The following is a 17,776-nucleotide window of genomic DNA, read 5'->3' as shown; positions in this document are numbered from 1 at the left end:
TAGACTTGTTTGTTTTAGCTTGGTGAAGAATGCTGGTATTATTGTCATGGGGATTTTATTGAATGTTTAGATTTCTTTGGGTAGTATGGACATTTCCACAATGTTTGTTCTTCTAATCCATGAGCATCGATGTTTTTCCATCTCTTGGTGTCTTCTTCAATTTCTTTCATAAGCTTTCTTTAGTTTTCAGCATATAGATCTTTTTATCTCTTTGGTTAGGTTTATTCCTAGGTATCTTATGGTTTTTGATTAATCATAAATGGGCTAGATTTCTTGAATTCTCTTTCTGTTGCTTCATTATTGGTGTACAGAAAGGCAAAGAGTTCTGTATGTTCATTTTATATCCTGTGACTTTGCTCAATTTATGTATCAGTTCTAGCAATTATTTGGTGGAGTCTTGCAGGTTTTCCACAAGGAGTGTTATGTAATCGGCAAATAGTGAAAATTTGACATCTTCCTCGCTGATTTATATGCATGCCCTTTCTTTTTGTCGTCTGATTGCTGAGGTTTCCAGTACTATGTTAAATAGTCATGGTGAGAATGGACATCCCAGTCTAGTTGAGGATAATGTTAGCTGTGGGTCCGCAGTGAGCTTGGAGCTTGCTTAAGATTGCCTATCTCTTTCTTTGCCCCTCTCTCCTCCTTGCACACACTCTCTCTTTAATAAAAAAGGGAATTTCTTATTTTTGGTGACTAATATGAAGAAAAGCAGGGGCGCCTGGGTGGCGCAGTCGGTTAAGCGTCCGACTTCAGCCAGGTCACGATCTCACGGTCCGTGAGTTCGAGCCCCGCGTCGGGCTCTGGGCTGATGGCTTGGAGCCTGGAGCCTGTTTCCGATTCTGTGTCTCCCTCTCTCTCTGTCCCTCCCCCGTTCATGCTCTGTCTCTCTCTGTCCCAAAAAAATAAAATAAACGTTGAAAAAAAAAATTAAAAAAAAAAAAAAAAAGAAAAGCAATTGATTTGAGAACTTTCTAAGTGTACTTATTGTATTTGTAGTCCTTCTATGGATTTAATAAGATTTTTTAAGTACTCAGTCACGTTATCTGCAAATGAAGGGTTTTATCATCCCTTTGAAATTATTACATCTTTTCTATCTTTTACTGATATTATTACACTGGTCTGGTCTTCCGGCACGATGTTGTGTAGAGTGGTCAGATTGCTTATCCAAGGGAAAAGAATTCAATATTTTACAATGTGGAAGGAGTAGGAACAGAGTTGTTGTTTTTTTTACATATAATAATAGATATTTATTTTTCCAAATAATCTTTGTACAAATATTGAGATGAGTAGCTTATCTTTTTTCCGTTAATTTGACTAATTTAGTGAATGGTTCCAACATATTTTCAAATAGTAAATCGGTCCTGCATCCTTGGAATAAATCCCCTTTAGTCATGAAACGTTATTCTTTTTACATACTGATGGAATACATTATTTTTCATTAAATAGACTCAATTTTGGAGATGAGAGAAGAAAGGACTGATGAACTGAAAAATAAAACAATACAAATAAGTTGATCTGAAGAAGGAAAAAAAGGGTTAAAATGAATCCATTCTGTCAGATTTTTTGAGACGATATCGAGTAGTCCAACATTTGTGTAATGGGAAGATCAGAAGGAAATGAAAAGATACAGGGGATGAGAATATTTCAAGAAATAATAGCTGAAAACTGCCCAAATTTGGTAGAACACAATGAGGTAGAAAGTCATGATGTTCGATAAATCACAAGTAAGAAACACACAAAAGCATATGTAAACACACCATACACAAATAGATGAAAGCCAAAGTTAAAGAGAAAATGTTGAAACAACAGGAGAATTTGCATAGAATAAAATGACAATGTCATTAAGGGCAGTGTGTGCATTAGAAATTAGGGAGGACAGAGACACTGAAAATGACATAGGGGAAGACGAAGAAAGGTACTCCATGGACTAGGAATTTTTTATCCAGCAAAACTATATTTCACGAAGGAAGGCAAAATGAAAAAAATCCTCAGATAAACAAAAATGAGGAGAGTTGCTAGCCAGCATGCAATGTAAGATATACTAAGAGAAGGCTGAAGGAAAATGAAGCCCACGGTAACCTGGGTACAAAGGGGAGAACGAAGAACCCTGAAATTGAATGTGAGGTTAAATATAAAAGTTTATATATGCACGTGTTAAGTACTATCTTAGTTTCTTTAAAAAGGCATATGGCTGTTTAAAAATTATGGGAATGGTGGATTTAAGTAAATGGAGTCATGTCATTGCAACTCTTCCATATTTTGCTAGAAATCATCCAATATTAAGTTTACGTAGAATGTGTTAAAGTAAAAACGCATGCTACAGTCTCTAGGTCGACAGATGAAACAGGAGCAAGTGCTAGGGAAATTGCTAGAAAGCCAATAGTTGTACTCTTATACTAATGTCCATGTCTTGCTCATCTTTTGGACCCTTAACTCCTGTTTTTAAGTTTATTTATTTTGAGAGAGAGCAGGGAGAGGCAGAGAGAGAGAGGGAGAGAGAGAATCCCAAGCAGGTTCCGTGCTGCCAGTGAGGAGCCCGATGCGGGGCTTGGACTTCAGAACCCTGAAATCAGGACCTGAGATCAAGAGTTGGATGCTTAACCGACTGATCCACTCAGGTGCCCCTTGGACCCTTCTGACTGATGCAGGTTACCATAAATGACACGGTAGTGAAGAGAAGCGTTCCTGAGGCCACTTGTTGTCGTGTTGGCCCTTGTCACCTTCTCTGCAGTAAGTTATTTACGTTCTCTGTGCTTCAATCTTCTTATCCAAAAAGGGAGGGTAATCAGAATAATCTTTAAATATTTTGAGTGTTCAACTCATCTAATGAAGTCAGCAAAACGTCTGGCACTGAATGCATTTTAACAATCATCATTACCATTTCTCCTGAGCCAGTGAATGGGCAAAAATGTGTATTGGAGGGGTGGATTCACACTGCTGGTGTACTCGAGAACAACGCGCATTGAGCGAAGAGTTAGATAAGATGACGAAGCCTGGAATTTCTGGATATTTTCAGGTTTCAGGATGGTCTGACGGATGGATTAAAAATCTGGGTACAGTTATTGCAGTATTGCAGAAAGATGGAAATAAAGTAAGGCTCCTTTTGAAAAGATGTGTCTGGTGGCACCTGGGTGGCTCAGTTGGTTAAGCACCTGACTCTTGATTTCAGCCTAGGTCGTGATCTCACGTTTCGTGGGATGGAGCCCCGCGTCGGGCTCTGCACTCAGAGTGTGGAGCCCACCTGGGATCCTCTCTCTCCCTCTCTCTTTGCCCATCCTCTGCTCTCTGTCTCTCTCTCAAAAAATAGATAAGCTTTAAAAAGATGCGTGTGAAAAAGTGGAGTGGACAGATGAGGGTAGGTGAAGGGGGTAAACCTGGGAAATGACGGTGCTCTCAGCATGTGAGCATGAGTGTGTGTGCACCCGTGAAACTGGACACAGGTGAGAAACAGTCATCTCCAGCTCGTGAGACAACAGCAGGGGAAGGTGAATTCCTGTGTTCTTAGTATACATCTTACAGGGAGACTCTAAGAGGTTGAATCTGAGTTCTGCGATCTTGGATGGGTCACTTAGACTCTATTGGGCTTGGTTTCCTCTTCCATGAAATGCGACTGTCAACTGTCTTTCACCAGGGCATTTGAAGCTTTAAAAGAGATTTGACAGGTGAAAATAATAAATATAATATTTAGCACATATCGAGTTGTTGTTTGAATAATGATGCTAGCATCTGTTTGTTCACGGTTCCTCTTATGGTTTCCCCAAAAGAATACTCACAGCTAATGGCAAACGCCATTAGAGGTGCTTCCTGACACTACACCCATGGGGACAGGGGACCCTCAGAGAGAGAAGCTGTTTCCGTGGAAGCAGAGATGACTCACCTCCTGGGTCCACAGGTGTGGAAGCTGTCCTGGTATAACCTGGGAACATCGCCTTTTGCCCACAGCAGGAGTTTCTGAGATGGATCTCAGGTCTCTTCTCCTGCAGGCAGGGTGGCGGGGTGGCGCGTAGAGCACGGTCGCTGAGAAGGAGGGCTTGCCTCCCCATGAGCCTCTTCGGGTGAGGGTGAGTAGAGAGCCCCCCCCTGCCCAGTCTCCCAGCGGCAGCCCCTGGCAGCTGATCGGTGTGCTGGGGACCCGCCCCTTCCCTGAGTTCTGATGCTTCCTCCAGTGCTAGGCGTGGACTCATATGGAAAAGACTTTGGGAGAGCGACACAGACAAGGGATTCTTGCTGAGCTCCGTGTTCATGGGAGTGCATGTCCCACGGTGTCTGAGAAGAGTCGTCACTAGGGGAAGGAATGTTAGATTAGGACGCACTTTTCCTCGAGTCTCGGTTCTGCTGCCTGACTCATAAAACAATGTCCATTAAGCCACCCCCCATCGCGTTCTAACAGGCGACGCATATGTGTCCACGTGAATATTCTTATGCGGGTGTATATATGATGTCGGTATGAATATATGTGTGGTGCACACATCTGCTTATTTATGTGCTGTCTCAATAGGTGTGCATTTATAGCATGCCTGATGTATTTGTTGATTTGTGGATATGGTCATTAATGGCGAACGTGCGGTGTACTGAGGAGTTATGCATGATTATGTGTGAGGGCTTTGCACCTGGTGTGCATGTACACGTGTGTGTCTTTGTGTGTGCACATGTGTGCACACTGTGTGCCTTTGTGCATGCCTGTGCATGTATATACATGCATGTGAAATGGATCCACATATCTGTGCCTCTAATGGGATAAATACGTTTCTGAGGTTTGATGGCTGTCTAAATTACGGCCATCTTTTTGAGTTCCAACAGACACAAAGGAATGAGAACCCACCTCATCCTGCCTTGTAAAGAAGCGGGGCATCTACAGACAAGGGGGAAGGGATCCACACATCTATGAGGGTACCACCGAGGATGGGGCAGACCAATGCAACCACCTGGAGGGGCTTTGTCTTCCTGGGCTTCTCCGGCTTCGGGGAGCTTCAGCTCCTGCTCTTTGCACTCTTCTTCTCTCTGTATCTGGTCACCCTGACCAGCAATGTCTTCATTATTGTGGTCATCAGGCTGGACAGCCATCTGCACACCCCCATGTACCTCCTCCTTTCCTTCCTGTCTTTCTCTGAGACCTGCTACACCTTGGGCATCATCCCTAAGATGCTCTCCAGCCTGGTCATGGGGCGCCAGGCCATCTCCTATGAGGGCTGTGCTGCCCAGATGTTCTTCTCTGCCTCGTGGGCCTGTACCAACTGCTTCCTCCTGGCCGCCATGGGCTTTGACAGGTATGTGGCCATCTGTGCCCCATTGCACTATGCCAGCCGCATGGATCCTCCTTTCTGCGCCCGGCTGGTTGGCACCTCCTTCCTGAGTGGGTACCTCTTTGGGCTGGGAATGACACTGGTCATTTTCCACCTCCCATTCTGCGGCTCCCACGAGATCCAGCACTTTTTCTGTGACACGCCGCCAGTGCTGAGCCTGGCCTGTGGGGACACAGGCCCGAGTGAGCTGGGCATCCTCATCCTTAGCCTGCTGGTCCTCCTGGTCTCTTTCTCCTTCATCACCATCTCCTACGCCTACATTCTGGCAGCTATCCTGAGGATCCCCTCCACTGAGGGGCGGAAGAAGGCCTTCTCCACCTGTGCCTCACATCTCACAGTGGTCACCATCCACTATGGCTGTGCCTCCTTCATGTACTTGAGGCCCAAAGCCAGTTACTCTCTTGAGCGGGATCAGCTGATTGCGGTCACCTATACTGTGGTGACCCCTCTCCTCAACCCTATTGTTTATAGTCTAAGGAATCGGGCTGTGCAAACAGCCCTGAGAAGTGCCTTCCGAGGGAGGTTGTTGGGCGCAGGATGAAGGCTCTCCCGTGGCTCAGCCTCCTTTGCGTAGGCTGGACTGAGAACAGGAACCCAGGCCGACCGGCCACATACTCTGCGTCTCAGGTCAAAGCTGTCCCATCCCCAACCCTCTGGGAGAGCCCAATCCTGCAGCCTACAGTCCCGGGGTGGGGGGGGGGGGGTGGGGGTGGGGAGGGCTGCTGGGGGAGCGGAGCAGGGCTTCCTGCTCTGTCCATGGTGCTTAACTCCCACTGAGCTCAGAATCTGAATTTCCACTTTCGGCCTAAGAGATGCCACCACGGAAACCCCATTCGTTAAGAATTTTCCAGCTCGGCTGAACAGAGAGCAGCTTGGCACTTCAAGTTCAAAGCAGGGCTGGCTGGGGCCCTATCAGGGATACAGTAGATATTCGTAAAATCACTGCATAATTAGACTATCCTACCTATAATGCTCTTCCAAGATCAAAATTCATTGAGAATCTATTTGACAGATTCGTTTGAATGCTCTGTTAAATGAAAAGGTAGGTTTTTTTTTCTCTCCCCCAGAGTGTGCCTTTCATCTTTTTTTATATTATTGTCCCATCTATCTCTGGCTCATTGTTTCTTTGTGCCCTGTGTTGGCCTCATGATCTCTGGTGTTAAGGACCTCCTTGCTTGGCTCACTCCCTAGCACGGACACTGTCCTGTAGAAACTGTGGAGGATACACTGTCCTGTGTATTACACTTTCCACCTGTAATATCTCGTGCACAGACATTCTTAGGGGTAAGTAAAGGTATCATGAATTCACACGGTTGTCAGGTAGGAGTTTGAATGCAGGCCCTGTAACTAACTGTGTGATGCTGGGTAAGTTACATTACCTTTCTCAGCCTCAACGTCCTCATCTGTAAAATGGTTGTAACTTGGTGGTTTTGCATGGCTTACTAAACGGAACCATGCATGTAAAGAATTTAGCACAGTACTTGGATCATAGTCATCTTCCCATAAATGTCGGTTGCTATTATTGATAACGAGCTAAACAAAGTAATATCAGCTTTTAGTTTGGGGAGAGGTTAATTTCTGTGGAGAATCAGAGACTTCAAGGTTAACATCAGTGGATTTCAGAGGTTTTGTGTCTAAGGTGATACTTGAACTTGTTCTTCACAGGTAGGTAAGTTTTAATGCAGTCAGTGGGAAGGAAGAATCTGCTAAAAGGGAAAATAGGGTAACTAAAGTCTCAATGGCAAGGCAATCTAGGCCTGTGTCAGAGTTTGGCGAATTGTCCCGAGATGCTGAAATTGCGTCACCAGTGGGGCTGAGAAGTTGGTTTGGGTGAAGGCATTTTTTCGCGGAGAGCAGCTTCAATACCTTGCTTCAGGCTTGATGCCTTCGGCAGTGGGAGAGAGGACACCGTAAAACCTCTGAGCAGAGAGCTGAGTGGCGTCTGGAAACTGATTCAGGAAGATTAATCCAGCAGCAGAGAGGCTGACAGATCTCAGCAGAGAGAAAAAAGAGGCAAAGAGATCAGTAAGAAATCCATCATTATCATCATAAAGAAAGGCATGGAGACCAGAACATGGATAGTGGGGCTGGAAGCTGAAGAAAATTATGAAACATAAGAGGTTTTGAAAATGCCGAATTCACATAATTCAGCAATGAATGAGCAGTGGGGGGCAAGAGTTGAGAGAAACTCATATTGGGGGGATTTTTTTTCAAATGAGAATTCATACTTGTCTATGTTCTCAGGGAAGAAACACAGACGCCAGTTAGAACTTTGTGGAAATTAAATTTGGGAAGAAGGGAGCCAGATCCCAGAGAAGAGAACAGGTTGGGGAGAGGTAGGAGAGTTAGTCAGATGGCAGAAAGGGCCTGGGTCATTGGAGAGAAGTTGGGTACTCTCGCATCCTTTTCACTCCGGGCTGGGAGTAATCTCCCCATTGCACTGAGGCTGCCTGAGCAAATTCATTTCCCAAATCGATTCAGTCCATCTAGCACAGCATTCCCTAAATGCACACCAAGCAGTGGTGGGTAAAGATGTTCCAAGAATTAGTAAGTAATACTCAAAGGTCCTACTGACTTCCAAATGTAGTAGTCTTAAGTTTGGAAGGACGTAAAAATCACATGGGGGTGGAACGATTGTTCAGAATAGGTGTTCCTGGGAGCCATCCCTACAGACAGAGCCTACAACTGACCTGGGGTGGGGCCAGCCAGAAAGAGTTTATGAAATCACTCTAGGTGATTCAAATTCCCTCCTTTGGTTAAATAAGTGACCATGTTCTTCTTACAAAGAATAAATCATCCTTCCAGGCACATCCACGCCCACACACACACACACACACACACACACACACACACACAGCAAAACAGAGGCCCCTCCGATGTGAACACGACCACATGTGCCCAACTCATGGTCCTTAAGGAGCCCATTAAGCCATGAGGGTCTGGAATCTGACTTCCTGAGGTTAAAGCCCTGATCTGCCACATTTTGCACACGTGACCTCGGGCAAGCTTCTTCGCCTTTCTGTGTCTCTGTTTCCCAGCCATAGAATGGGATGATAGTAGGATCTGCTTTCTTTTTCTTAAATGTTTATTTATTTTTGACAGAGAGAGAGAGAGAGAGAGCGCAGGGGAGGGGCAGAGAGAGAAGGAGACACAGAATCTGAAACAGGCTCCAGGCTCCGAGCTGTCAGCACAGAGCCCGACACGGGGCTCAAACTCACAAACCATGAGACCATGACATGGACCGAAATCGACTGCTTCACCCACGGAGCCACCCAGCACCCCTAGTGGCATCTGATTTCTAGGGCTCTTTTGGAGAAGATTGTTATAAAGTTTTCAGAACAGAGCCTGCCACGCACAGAGCACTCCTTACAGCCATCTGTTATTGTTTGGAGCTTCCAGACAGCATCACTTGAGGCCGCCTGTTCATGTTGGTGGAAGCTGGGACCAGCAGTGCCCTGCATCTTGCATTCCATGATTTAACTGGACAAGCAGGAGTACAGGGCTGTTGCCTGGCACGGCATCTGACTGGAGAAAGCAGGAATCCGGACCCTGGGCCTTGAGAGGATTGCAGATTGGGAAACCGGCCTGGATACAGGAAACAGAAATCTGACAGCTTCCAGGTAAATGCCTGGTGTCAGAGAGGTGCATTAAAAGTAAAGGGGAGCATTCTTTTAGGAGTGGAAGAGTTATAGAGACACAACTGAGCAGTAGGGATCACGAAAACACCCACGGATGTAGCTGTAAGGCTGGGGCTCGGAAACAGGCTTCATTCTATATGTTGTAAAGAAAAGAATTAATAGGACTAAGTCAAGGGCTCCAGTTTAAAGTAAGTGAACAGAAAGCTAAGAAAAGATGACTATTGGGGCGCCTGGGTGGCTCGGTTGGTTAAGCATCCGACTTCGGCTCAGGTCATGATCTTGCAGTTTGTGAGGTCGAGGCCCGCATCAGGCTCTGTGCTGACAGCTCTGTCTCTCTCTCTCCCTCCCCAAAATAAATAAAATGTTAAAAAAATTGAAAAAAAAAGTAGAGTATCAGTTAGGTGAAACTTAAACCCAAATCACGAGGGACATTTGATGTGAGTTCTAATTGTTAAAAGTTGAATACTTACAGACCCAACAAAATTATGTATGCTGCTCCCTGCGTTTCCATTTTTACTTGTGTGCCTAGGTGGTCAGAATCTGACTTCAGAGGGAGCTGTACGTGACTCTGACATCATCTTCTTGTGGTCTTTTGTTGATTCATCAGATACATATTATCTCCTCTGGCCTCACTATGACCCAATATCTTTCATGAAATGCTAATAGTCCTTTGCCTTAAAGAGCATTTCTTGACCCATCGTGCCTAATAATCTGATTTCGGCCTTGCAGATACTTGGGGGAGGGGGAGGCTTGGGCCGAGAATGGAGCCATACTTACCTTTGTCTTTGTTCGTTACAAGCACGTGTTTGTTAGAGTCTCCCTACTTCTTGGTAAGTGTGATATTAATGATACTATTTGTGATGGTCCATTGGGCTAGCTTCTTGTCAATGGCAACCATTCTTGGTAACTCATAATCAAGTGGTTTTTTTCTTCAAATCCTTTTTGATTTTCATGTTCAGTAGTCTCCAAATGTTTAAGCAAAACTTAGTAAAAAGCTTTATACATTATTAGCAGCAAAGATAGCTTTTTGGTCTTAACCAAAGGTTCACTTAAGTGGCTCCAGGGACAGAATTTGTCCCTGGCTGAGGAAGGACTGACTTTGGTGTGAAGGATGAGTTGGGACAAGGCGATAATCAGGTAGCAATATCCAGGGGCTGGCCGCGGACACCGTGCAGGATGCTAGCACAAGGTACAAGGCCGACTGACTTAAGAATTCTCTCCAGCGAACGACACCGTCGGCTTTTACAAGTGTGGACAGAACGTCAGCTTTGGCCCGAACACCTTTTGGAGACAGCACCCCCCTCTTCCTGTTTTTCTTCCTTAATTCTTCATTTTGGAAACAGTTCTACTACTTCTTACTAATTCTCTTCTTAGAGAATTAGAATTCTCTAATGGGAGGCAGAAGGAAATCAAAACCAATAATCTCGTCATCACATTAAAATGTAAGGGCAAACAGAGTACAAAAGGAAGCCCTGTTTGGCCAGAATCTCACCATTCTGAGACTAATGACATCCTCTCTCATGGAGAAGTATGGAAAAGGGACGGATCAAGAGGAAAACAGGTGCTGGTATTTTTCTTCTTCTATAGACACAAGTATTGGGGTTCTCCAGGATGTCAAATATCTTCATTTCCAAATGTAGGAGTTTTATTTATTTATTTATTTTGAGAAAGACAGAGACAGAGTGAGCGGGGGAGGGGCAGAGAGAATCCCAAGCAGGCTCCGTGCTGTCACTGCACAGCCCGACTCCAGGCTCGAACTCACGAAACCGCGAGATCGTGACCTGAGCCGAAACCAAGAGTCGGACGCTTAACGGACGGAGCCACCCGGGCACCCCTCAAAGGTAAGAATTTAGACATGTTCCAAAACTCAAGAGAAGCTCTTTGTAACTCGTCTTGGACTTTATCCGTTCCACCCTGGCCCTTGTTCGCAGTGTAATTACCTGCCCATGTTTAGATGGCTGTGTGATTCTCAGAAATACAGAAGCTCACGTGTGTAACACGTTACTTCATATTGCCCTATTAAAAAGAAATACTTAAATATGAGGGTTTTTTTTTTTTTACAAAAGGAAATATTTTATTCCGTAATCAGAACAAAGTAACAAAGAATGTGTAGACTCCAACAAGAAAAAATAAAGAACTTGACCCCTGAGTAGTCACCGGTTGCATAAGAAATAAGCCCGTGATGCTTCCTCTCCTCCAACTCTGTTAATGCCTTATATCCTCCAGCTTGAGATTTTTCCAGGTCCTCTAATAAGTGTAACACACACACACACACACACGACTATCTCCCTCCCCCCATACTTGCCTGTCTCCTTCCCCCCCCCCCCCCCCAGTACTTCCCACCACACCAAGATTTTCTACGACCCCGGGAAAGCTGTTTATCAGTTGCCAAAGTAGGAACTGGTGAAGCCCACGTAGTCATAACCAGCAAGGTGTCTTTGGCCTCGCGGGTCGACGTATTCTTGCATATGCGATGCACAGAACTGCACTTGTTCTGGGGTTAGGGCCTGAAACAAAACAGAGATACAGTCCCAGGGATGAAAAACAGCTGACTCCTTGGGGCTGGCGATAGGCCTTGGACCTTAGGGACCGCAGAGACTTAGAAGCAGCAGCCGGCCCTGTTCCCACCGCACACCTTCTCCGAAATCTGTAATGTCCCAGGAGTAAGACCAGCCCATCTTTTCAACCAGCCCCGACCCAGAGGCTCCCCTCTCACTTTGACCACACACTTTACCCCATTCCATAAACTTTGGGATAGGAAACAGTTTTCCAAATTGAGTTTCAGGTTTGGAATTGACTGCTACAGTCATTAGAGGATGACTCTACATTTTTAGGCCGGGACAGGACAAAATGAAAGGTGAGTAAAGCAAATGACAAGTTGTGCAGTAGAGTGTCTGAACCAAGAGGACAAAAGGTGGGTGGGGGAGGAGGGTAGCTGCGAATGGGAGGCTGCCCCGGCCCCAAGTAAGCAAGCTCTGGAATACGATGGGAGCACGGCGACCATGGACACAACTGGAATCTGACCTGCTTCATGTCGTCTTTGGTAATATAGGCCTTGCCCTCTGCCAGAGCCTGGAAGCCATTCTCTATTTCATCGCTGGACTTGATGTTCTCTGACTCCTTGTCGATCAGGAATGAGGTGTAGTCCTCCAGAGTGATGTAGCCCTTCCTGGGGGATAAATGGGCTCAGCTCTCTGAGAACATGGGCTACGATCTCTGTTTTGGCCCTGCTTCCCACACCCTTGCAGCTAAGCCAATGCAGCTTCCGCGGCCCAAGCCTCTGCTCCCGGGGGAGCCCTCTGGCCGGATGCCCCTCACAGTCTGCAAGTCTCCACCAGCCCCAGTCCCCAGGCACTTCAAGCTTTACAAATTGAATCGAAGGCCTCAATTTTTGGTCTTGTGGCATCCTTGGCATTGGAAAGAGCTAGCACCTTCATGACTGTCTCCACCCCACCCCCACCCCCCATGCACACAACCCCACCCCCGCCAGTTGGGTATCTTAGGACCTTACAGGGAAAGATGCTTCTCTCAAGAACCAGTTGAAATTCATAGATCAAAAGTGAGAAGGAGGAATCGAGCAAATTGCAGGGGCTGTGCCTGAGCTAGAATCAGTGCCATGCACTTCGGAGCCGATCCTACCGAGGCAGAAAAGGCTGCCCGACTCATGTCTATACAGTCTGTGTCTTCCTATTCCCGAGATGAGTTAACAGAGTCATGTTTTATGGATCATTTCACTCTCTGCGCTGGTCTCCAAGCCCCATTCCCTCAGTCTCCTTCCTACCTCCCTGGATCGACGACATCCAGGAACTTCTCAAACTTGGGCTCAGGTTCATCGTCCTCCACCATGGGCAGGTAGTAGTTGAGTCCTCTGAGGCAGGACCGGAAATCTTTGTGACTCAAGCGCCCCGTCAGATTCTCATCAAAATGTCTGAAGAACAAAACCATTTTATCAAGTTCCATGGAGAACCAGATAAGAACAGAAATGAACAGTTCTTGTGGGACTGGCTGAGGCTTTAACATGCCACAGGTCGTCAGAGGGCTGAGTAGAGAGCTTGCCTGTGTTTCTGCACTATTTTTAACCCGGTGGATGGAGTAAAGACAGTCAAATGGGGAGCATGAGAGAAATGCATTTTCTCAAGTCCAGGAATTCTCATAGACACATTCAAAGCCGTGACTTGAGGCTCATTAACACGTCTAGATCTTCATTTAAGATCTTACCAAGCCACACTGAGGGGACAAATTTAGTTATTTGGAGATTCATTCTGAATGTGTTGGAAAGCAAAGAACGGGTCAACTATGAAGATCTACTCACTTATAGGTTGTGCTGAACTCCTTCAATGTCTCCTCACTCACACCTATGGTGTCTCTGAAAGGAAAAGCATGAATTGGCCCATGAAATGAAACAGAAAAACATCAGAAGACTTGCCATGTGGGAGAGAGAGGGATGTCGGTGGATAATATGCTGTTCAGATCATCTAGTTCAGGGCTTGGCAAACTATGACCCGTGGGCCAAATCTAGCCTGCCACTTGCTTTTGCACAGTTTAATGGGCTATGGAGGGTTTTTACCTCTTTATGTGGTTGGAAATAATTAAAAGAAGAAGTGTTTCATTCAACATTAAAGTTGCACGAAATTCAAGTTTCAGTGTCCATAAATAGAATCTTATTGAAACACGTACATGCTCATGAATTTGTGGGTTATTTATAGCCCTTTGTCTCTACAACAGCAGAGTGAGTAGTTGCAAACAGAAACGACATGGCTCTCGAAGGCTGACGCATTTACGACTGGTCTGTTTACAGGGAAAGTTTGCCAATCCCTTGTCTAGATAATAATGCTGTCATTGTTATCGACACCTCAAGCTGCTTTGACGTAATTAATTTATTTGGAAAAACAAGCGAATTTTGCTCTTCTGGCTCTCCACCTTGACTATTTCTTGCATTCTAGACATCTGAGACAGGCTTTTACAAAAGGGACTGCTTCCTGAAGAGATCGCATAAGATCAAGGGACTCTGAGAACTGAATGATGAATAGCTTCAGGGGGATGGGGTGCTGTCTCCTGTCTCAAAATAGATTCCCATATAAAAAGAAATCATCATTCTGTGGGGCAGTGCAGAGAGAGGGAGAGAAAGAGAATATTGATTAGTCTGGAGATGGTGTGCGTACTACCTCCGAAGCAGCTCTTTTATAAACAGTACCCCAAACTCTAGCCCTTGGGGCTCACTAAGTTCCTGACACCCAGTACCGCCCACGCCCTGCCCAGCCCTGGTCACGGGTCCACAGTACTTGGCTTGGATCTGTTGTTCCAGGTTGTGCTGCATCCGTGTTCCCAGCTGGTGGAGCTGGTCCCACTGCTGGGCCAGCCCGATGGTGCTGTACTTGATGTCCAGGACCAGAGCCTCTTCTAAGTTGTCTCCCAGATCCTCAGTCTTGGTCAGCTGGCGCTTCATGGCCTGAATCTCCTTCTGTTTCCGCTAGAGAAGACCGACAAAAGGAAAAAGCGGTCACACAGGGTAGCTCCGAACCAGGCGATGGTGGAGAAGATTAAGAAGCTGATGGGTTTGGGTTTCCCCTGCCTGCTCCTGAATTATTTTCAGGCATCTTCCTGTCCTCTGTGAAAAATGAACTGCTCAAGAGGTCCACTTCTGTATTCCTCATTTATGCGATGGTGGGAAGGTTAAGTGATGGGACGTCTGTCATTCTGGACATCTGCCATATAGAAGTCTAAGAGTTAGCAGTTATGTGCTGCAGGAGAGAGGAGTAGCACCTCCAGGACGCCTCGAGAGATCCTCTACATTCAATCGTATTATTTTCCCATGTCAAATGACAACAGAAATTGGGGAATGCTCCAGATCGTAGGCCCGGAGCTTCTGTATTTGTTCTCATTTTTTTTTTAAGTTTATTTTAAGTTTATATCTCTCTCAAAAATAAAGAGAGAGAGAGGAAAAAGAAAGACAAAGAACATGCATGTGCACAGACACCGGGGAGGAGCAGAGAGGATCTGAACGATCTGATGGGGACAGAGGATCCGAGACGGGCTCCATGCCGAGAGCAGACAGCCCCACACAGGGCTCAGACCCATGAACCCTGAACCTTGAGATCATGACCTGAGCTGAAGTCACACGCTTAACTCACTGAGCCATCCGGGCACCCCGGCTCTCATTCTTAATCATCATCTTAATCATAATGATGTAGGCATTATGAGCTCCATTGTACAGATACAAAAACTCAGGTTCAGACATTGAAGTGAACCGATGTCCTTGTCCGTGAAGTGTCAGTCAATGGTTAGAATGCAAATGGTGGGCAGGGTTGGGACTAGAACCTTAAGCTCTTGACCTTCAGGCCCGGAAATTTACCTAAAAGTACTACCAGGGTTGCCTTTGGGTTCACGTAAAAGCTCTCCCGGTTTTCCTGGCACTCCTTGTAATTCTGGCAACATCCTCAGCTGATGCTCAAGCATTACTTACTTTATTTGCTTCCAACTGGGATTCCAGGGTTCCCGTCTCTTTGAGCAAAGACCTAGTTAAGAAGCAGACGAAAATGTTACTCATAAAATCAGAGGTCAAGATTTCACCCAGACGGACTGATTCTGACAGCCTACGTTTCTCCACCTCTGTATCTTATTATAATGGCCTCTTCAGAATGAATTTTCACACCAGATTTCCATGAAACCAAACCCTTCTGTCAGCTAGCAAGTTGCTGGGCAGATGAGAAGGGAAGGAAGGTCTGTCCTCATTCTTCTGTGCCTGTGAGAAGGCTGCCATAGTCCCCCTGATTCTTACTCTGGGACATACCCTTAACCTAACAAGGGCAAGTCTCCCCCTCGGGGGGTACAGGGCAGGATGATATACCCTGTACTTCTCTTTCCACCCCATGCTTCCACTTAGGTGCCATCTCAATCTGATGGTGACAATGACAAAGATGCCCCATGCTGAGTCCTCCGTTTGGCTCCAGAATATAACAGACACATCTGTGACAAAACAAACACGGTAACACAAAATACTGACCCATCCAGAAAATAAGCCCTGGGCGTGGAGGTCGGGAGCAGTGATCAGAAGAGAGAAAAGAGAAACCACGTGTTAACATGGATGACTTCAATGATCTTCTTTCCTCAGATCTAAGAAATATTCTAAATCTTCTGAAACCAGAGAAGAGGAACCTGTTTTGCACTGTCCCCAGAGTCTCGCCCCCTCAGAGGAGCCTCTGTGCGGCTCCTCCTGTCCTGGGATGGAGAAGAGCTCAGGTGTCAGGTGACCATGTGAGGTGTTGGGCACACACTGCTGGGGGTGGGGGTGGAGGTGGGTGGGAGGGACCACACCAGAGGCAGAGGATGATGCACTTTGCTTTCTCTGCCCTCTGTCACATGAGTTTCGGCCATGACACAGGATTGCTTTCTGCTCATTGTCTGGTTTTTCCTTGCTGGGTTTGTGGGAGCAGTCGGTATATATCACGGACTGTCAAAACCACCACTCTGACCACATTTCTGACCCACCTGCTGGAGACGGCCTACAAACCTTGACATTTATGCTAATGTATTACACCTTCCGAGTCTCTTCTTTTCCAGATCATTTGCCCCGGAAGATGTGACAAATGTTATCGTCATGTATAGGACATTCTGCATTTAATAAAAGCAGCCCGCACCTATTATCTCACTGATTTTCACCACAGCTTCTTTTTAACGATGGGGCAGCCTGAGAGCTTCATAGCAGGTGTTCACAGTAGGCTCCGCCTTTGGTCGTGCCCATAAATACACACGTGAACTGGAGCAAGTCAACTCGTCTACTGATCTTCTTCCCACACTTGGGGACAGAGGTAATCGAATCGGCTCTGTGCACATTTCAAGGTCTCTCTGAGAGTGAAGGGAGGTGACGGGTATAGAAGCACTTTCTAAAGTGCCAACATAAGGGACTGCTATGGTTTTTAGACTTTAATCACAGGCAACGGGGGAAAATGAGAGCCTCAAGGAGAGAATATGGAAGGCAACACGATGGGCAGTGGCACGAAATTCTCGTTTCTTGCTTTTGCACGGACTGACTTAGAAAACAATCAATTCCAGATGAAAAACACAGACAGGATCTGGTGATTTTAGAACACCATAAATCCTGTAGGACCCCCCCCCCCCCACTCTCCTCAGACACGCATTTCACCCCCGTGGTGACACAGGGATCATGGGTTTGGGGACAGCACCACGCACCTGGTCTCCAAGATCCACTGAAGGAAGGCACTGGCGTTCTGCTCAAACTCCTGGCACATCTCAAAGTTCTTGACTTGCCTCTCCTCCTCATTTTGTAGCTCCTGCTCCCGTTCCTAAACCCCGAATCACAGAGAGAAGAGTGAACGCTGAAGACCTTTCTTTGTAGTAAAATAGCTGCTTTGTAGCTATTCTCAGCTGCACATCTTCCCCTGATCTAACCTGTCTTCCGGAAGCATGTAGTACATGATCCTATGCCATCCCGCCCTCTCCTCGCCCCCGAAGGAGAAGGAAGCTCCCATCACGCATCTGTAAGACCAATCCCAGTGACAAATAAGCTAGTAATAAAGGCAAATCATCTTTCTTCTCATTTTTTTTCTGGGTGAAATTTCATTTAAATGAACATAAAAGGAGCCTTTTAAGGGAAAGCAGCCTTCCTTTAGGGAAAGGTAGTAATGAGAGTTGCCATCTAAAATTGGTGATATTTTCATGAAATTTTTCTGCTAAGCTTTTTAATATTTTCTCCAGTTTCTATGATAAATGTCATTATCGACAAACACAAACACATAAAAAAAAGGCACTTTGGAGGTATGTATAAAATGCATGCCTTGGATGGGGGAATTCTAGAGACTGTGGACATATATACGA

The 17,776-nt window shown here is 45.9% G+C and overlaps 2 protein-coding genes across 5 annotated transcripts in view; one reads left to right on the top strand and one right to left on the bottom strand.

The window, feature by feature from the left end:
• Positions 1 to 4,884: 4,884 nt before the first annotated feature.
• On the top strand, positions 4,885 to 5,844 carry OR10Z1 (olfactory receptor family 10 subfamily Z member 1). Its single transcript, XM_060643176.3, has one exon. It carries the CDS (start codon positions 4,885 to 4,887, stop codon positions 5,842 to 5,844), a length of 960 nt encoding a protein of 319 aa, XP_060499159.1.
• A 5,189-nt stretch (positions 5,845 to 11,033) lies between these two features.
• Positions 11,034 to 17,776, bottom strand: part of SPTA1 (spectrin alpha, erythrocytic 1) — a 65,400-nt gene continuing 58,657 nt past the window's right edge. For all 4 annotated transcript variants that reach the window (XM_078441285.2, XM_078441288.2, XM_078441287.2 and 1 more), the window contains 8 exons: positions 17,132 to 17,244; positions 15,945 to 15,962; positions 15,405 to 15,456; positions 14,224 to 14,411; positions 13,254 to 13,307; positions 12,723 to 12,869; positions 11,966 to 12,110; positions 11,034 to 11,448 (listed from right to left, as the gene is read on the bottom strand). In XM_078441285.2, the coding sequence (XP_078297411.2) occupies positions 11,323 to 11,448; positions 11,966 to 12,110; positions 12,723 to 12,869; positions 13,254 to 13,307; positions 14,224 to 14,411; positions 15,405 to 15,456; positions 15,945 to 15,962; positions 17,132 to 17,244 (843 nt within the window). In that variant the 3' untranslated portion in view covers positions 11,034 to 11,322. The remainder of the gene's footprint in view (positions 11,449 to 11,965; positions 12,111 to 12,722; positions 12,870 to 13,253; positions 13,308 to 14,223; positions 14,412 to 15,404; positions 15,457 to 15,944; positions 15,963 to 17,131; positions 17,245 to 17,776) is intronic.

Source organism: Panthera onca, chromosome F1 (assembly GCF_046562875.1).
Source record: "Panthera onca isolate mPanOnc1 chromosome F1, mPanOnc1 haplotype 2, whole genome shotgun sequence".
Classification (NCBI taxonomy): domain Eukaryota; kingdom Metazoa; phylum Chordata; class Mammalia; order Carnivora; family Felidae; genus Panthera; species Panthera onca.
This window is presented reverse-complemented; position numbering and strand designations above follow the sequence as displayed.